This window comes from Mus musculus, chromosome 19 (genome assembly GCF_000001635.26).
Source record: "Mus musculus strain C57BL/6J chromosome 19, GRCm38.p6 C57BL/6J".
NCBI classification, from domain to species: Eukaryota; Metazoa; Chordata; class Mammalia; order Rodentia; family Muridae; genus Mus; species Mus musculus.
In genome coordinates this window covers 16872100-16874652 of record NC_000085.6, presented here as the reverse complement: position 1 = coordinate 16874652, position 2553 = coordinate 16872100, and the positions used below count along the sequence as shown (strand labels likewise).

General features: G+C 61.3%; 1 protein-coding gene across 1 annotated transcript; it reads left to right on the top strand.

The window, feature by feature from the left end:
* The first annotated feature begins 822 nt into the window (after nt 1-822).
* On the top strand, nt 823-2337 carry Foxb2 (forkhead box B2). Its single transcript, NM_008023.2, has one exon. It carries the CDS (start codon nt 1013-1015, stop codon nt 2297-2299), a length of 1287 nt encoding a protein of 428 aa, NP_032049.1. The 5' UTR covers nt 823-1012; the 3' UTR covers nt 2300-2337.
* Nucleotides 2338-2553: the final 216 nt, after the last annotated feature.

The following is a 2553-nucleotide window of genomic DNA, read 5'->3' as shown; positions in this document are numbered from 1 at the left end:
GGCGGCGGCGGAGTCCCTCAGCCTCGGTCATGTGATAGTCTCGAAGCGCAAGCTGCAGGGGTCTCGGCGTCTCGGGGACCATTACAAAACGCAGCCAGGAGAGCGCGTCGCTGCCACAGCAGCGCGTCTTCTCAAAACCCGCGGGGCAGAGCGGCTGCAGCTGCAGCTCAGACGGCTGTTCGGACCGGGCGAGCCGGGTCCTAGCCTGTCTACGCAGACGCCCCCTGCAGCCTGCGGCTAGCTCCGGGAGTTCTGACACCGTCCCCTCCATAGAGCCTGACGGTGGGCGCCGCTGCTGTAGACAGCACCAAACTTTTTTCTTGGAACCACCACCTAGAGCTCGGTGCCTCTTCCATTTTCAGCTTGCCTGCAGATCTCCTGAAAAAAGAGGGTACGTACGTACAGTAGCGGATAGGAAAGTGCGCGCTCCCTCTCTCTCTTCTTACCCTGTCTACCCCTTTTTGTAAGATTTGAACTCCAGCGCGGACAGACCCAGTACCAGGTCAGCTTCCAGGGTCGAAAGATCGGTCACCAGTGGCCTCGGGACAGCTAGTGTGGACTCGAGCTTAAAAAGCCAGTCTTCATTATCCAGTTGGTTTGATCTGAGCTGCCTTTGTACCGATAAAGGGAAAAGAGACCAAAAAGAAACTCATTCCACAGCCTTTCGCTCCAGAGCTCAAGTCTAGTCATCCAAGAGGAGGACGAGACGGAGAAAAGCAAGGTAAAGCTGGCGAGTCTCTCTGGCTACTGTGAGGGCCTGCCCACGACAGTCAAGACCAGAAGTTGTGAGCGCCATAAAACTGTATTGGCTCAAAAAGCCAATTGCGGGGACCCGGGGCAGCTCCCCGAAGGAGGAGGACCAAGGCAAAAGGGGTCTGGGGACCAAGAAAGCTGGGGATCAGGCTGCGCAGGTGGAGAGAGAATTAGTGGGGACACTTAAGCCTGGTATCCGGCTTTCCGAGAGGCGTTAAGGCCCACTGTGGGCCGGACGGAAGTGGAAGAGCCTGGGAAGATGCCACGGCCAGGGAAGAGTTCCTACAGCGACCAAAAGCCGCCCTACTCTTACATCTCACTGACCGCCATGGCCATCCAGCATTCGGCTGAGAAGATGCTGCCTCTGAGCGACATCTACAAGTTCATCATGGAGCGCTTCCCCTACTACCGCGAGCACACGCAGCGCTGGCAGAACAGCCTGCGCCACAACCTCTCCTTCAACGACTGTTTCATCAAGATCCCTCGGAGGCCGGACCAACCCGGTAAGGGCAGCTTCTGGGCGCTACACCCTGACTGCGGTGACATGTTCGAGAACGGCAGCTTCCTGCGGCGCCGCAAGCGCTTCAAGGTGCTACGCGCAGACCACGCTCACCTACACTCAGGAAGCAGCAAGGGCGCGCCCGGCACGGGGCCAGGAGGTCACCTGCATCCCCACCATCCCCACCACGCACACCACCACCACCACCATCACCACCACGCCGCACACCATCACCACCATCACCACCCGCCGCAGCCGCCCCCGCCGCCGCCGCCGCACATGGTGCCCTATTTCCACCAGCAGCCGGCTCCGGCTCCGCAGCCTCCACACCTCCCGTCGCAGCCCGCGCAGCAGCCACAGCCGCAGTCGCAGCCTCCGCAGACGTCCCATCCCGGCAAGATGCAGGAGGCGGCGGCCGTGGCGGCGGCCGCAGCAGCGGCGGCGGCCGCAGCGGTGGGCAGCGTGGGGCGTCTGTCTCAGTTCCCACCCTACGGGCTGGGCTCGGCCGCCGCCGCCGCCGCTGCAGCCGCCGCGTCCACCACAGGCTTCAAACATCCGTTCGCCATAGAGAACATCATCGGGCGGGACTACAAGGGCGTGCTGCAGGCTGGAGGGTTGCCTTTGGCGTCGGTCATGCACCACTTGGGCTACCCCGTGCCGGGCCAGCTCAGCAATGTTGTCGGCTCCGTGTGGCCTCATGTTGGCGTGATGGATTCGGTAGCCGCGGCTGCCGCTGCTGCCGCCGCAGCTGGGGTCCCGGTAGGCCCGGAGTATGGGGCATTCGGGGTGCCAGTCAAGGCTCTGTGCCACTCGGCAAACCAGAGCCTGCCAGCTGTACCGGTGCCCATCAAGCCCACGCCTGCGCTACCACCCGTGACCACGCTGCCGCCGGCGTTGTCTGTCCCCACGGCGTCGCAGCAGCTGCCTGCTCCCTCCACCGTGTGCGCGGCCGCCGCCTCACCCACAGCCCCTCTCTTGGAGCCCACCGCAGCCGGCAGGGCTGACAGCAAGGGGAGCTCCCTACACTCGGTGTTGGTGCATTCTTAGGGGACCCCGCGACCGGTGAGAAGGCGCCTGTCGAGAGACTGAGACAATGGTCCCAGACCGAGAGGGTGCTCCAGGAAGGTCAGCAAACTTGGCATTGAGCTAAATGCTGCACTGGTCTGAATAAATGTAACTTCCTGGTGTCTGTGTTTATACTATCTTGTAAATCAGATTAATTAATGAAAGCCCATTTTCAGGTAAGAGTTTCTATTGTAATAAAAGTCGGTAAGTTATGGGAGAGAGGAGCAAACGTGGTC

What these genes read in the sequence shown, in the direction of transcription:
- Foxb2 (NM_008023.2), top strand. Translation starts at nt 1,013, where the DNA reads ATGCCACGGCCAGGGAAGAGTTCCTACAGCGACCAAAAGCCGCCCTAC.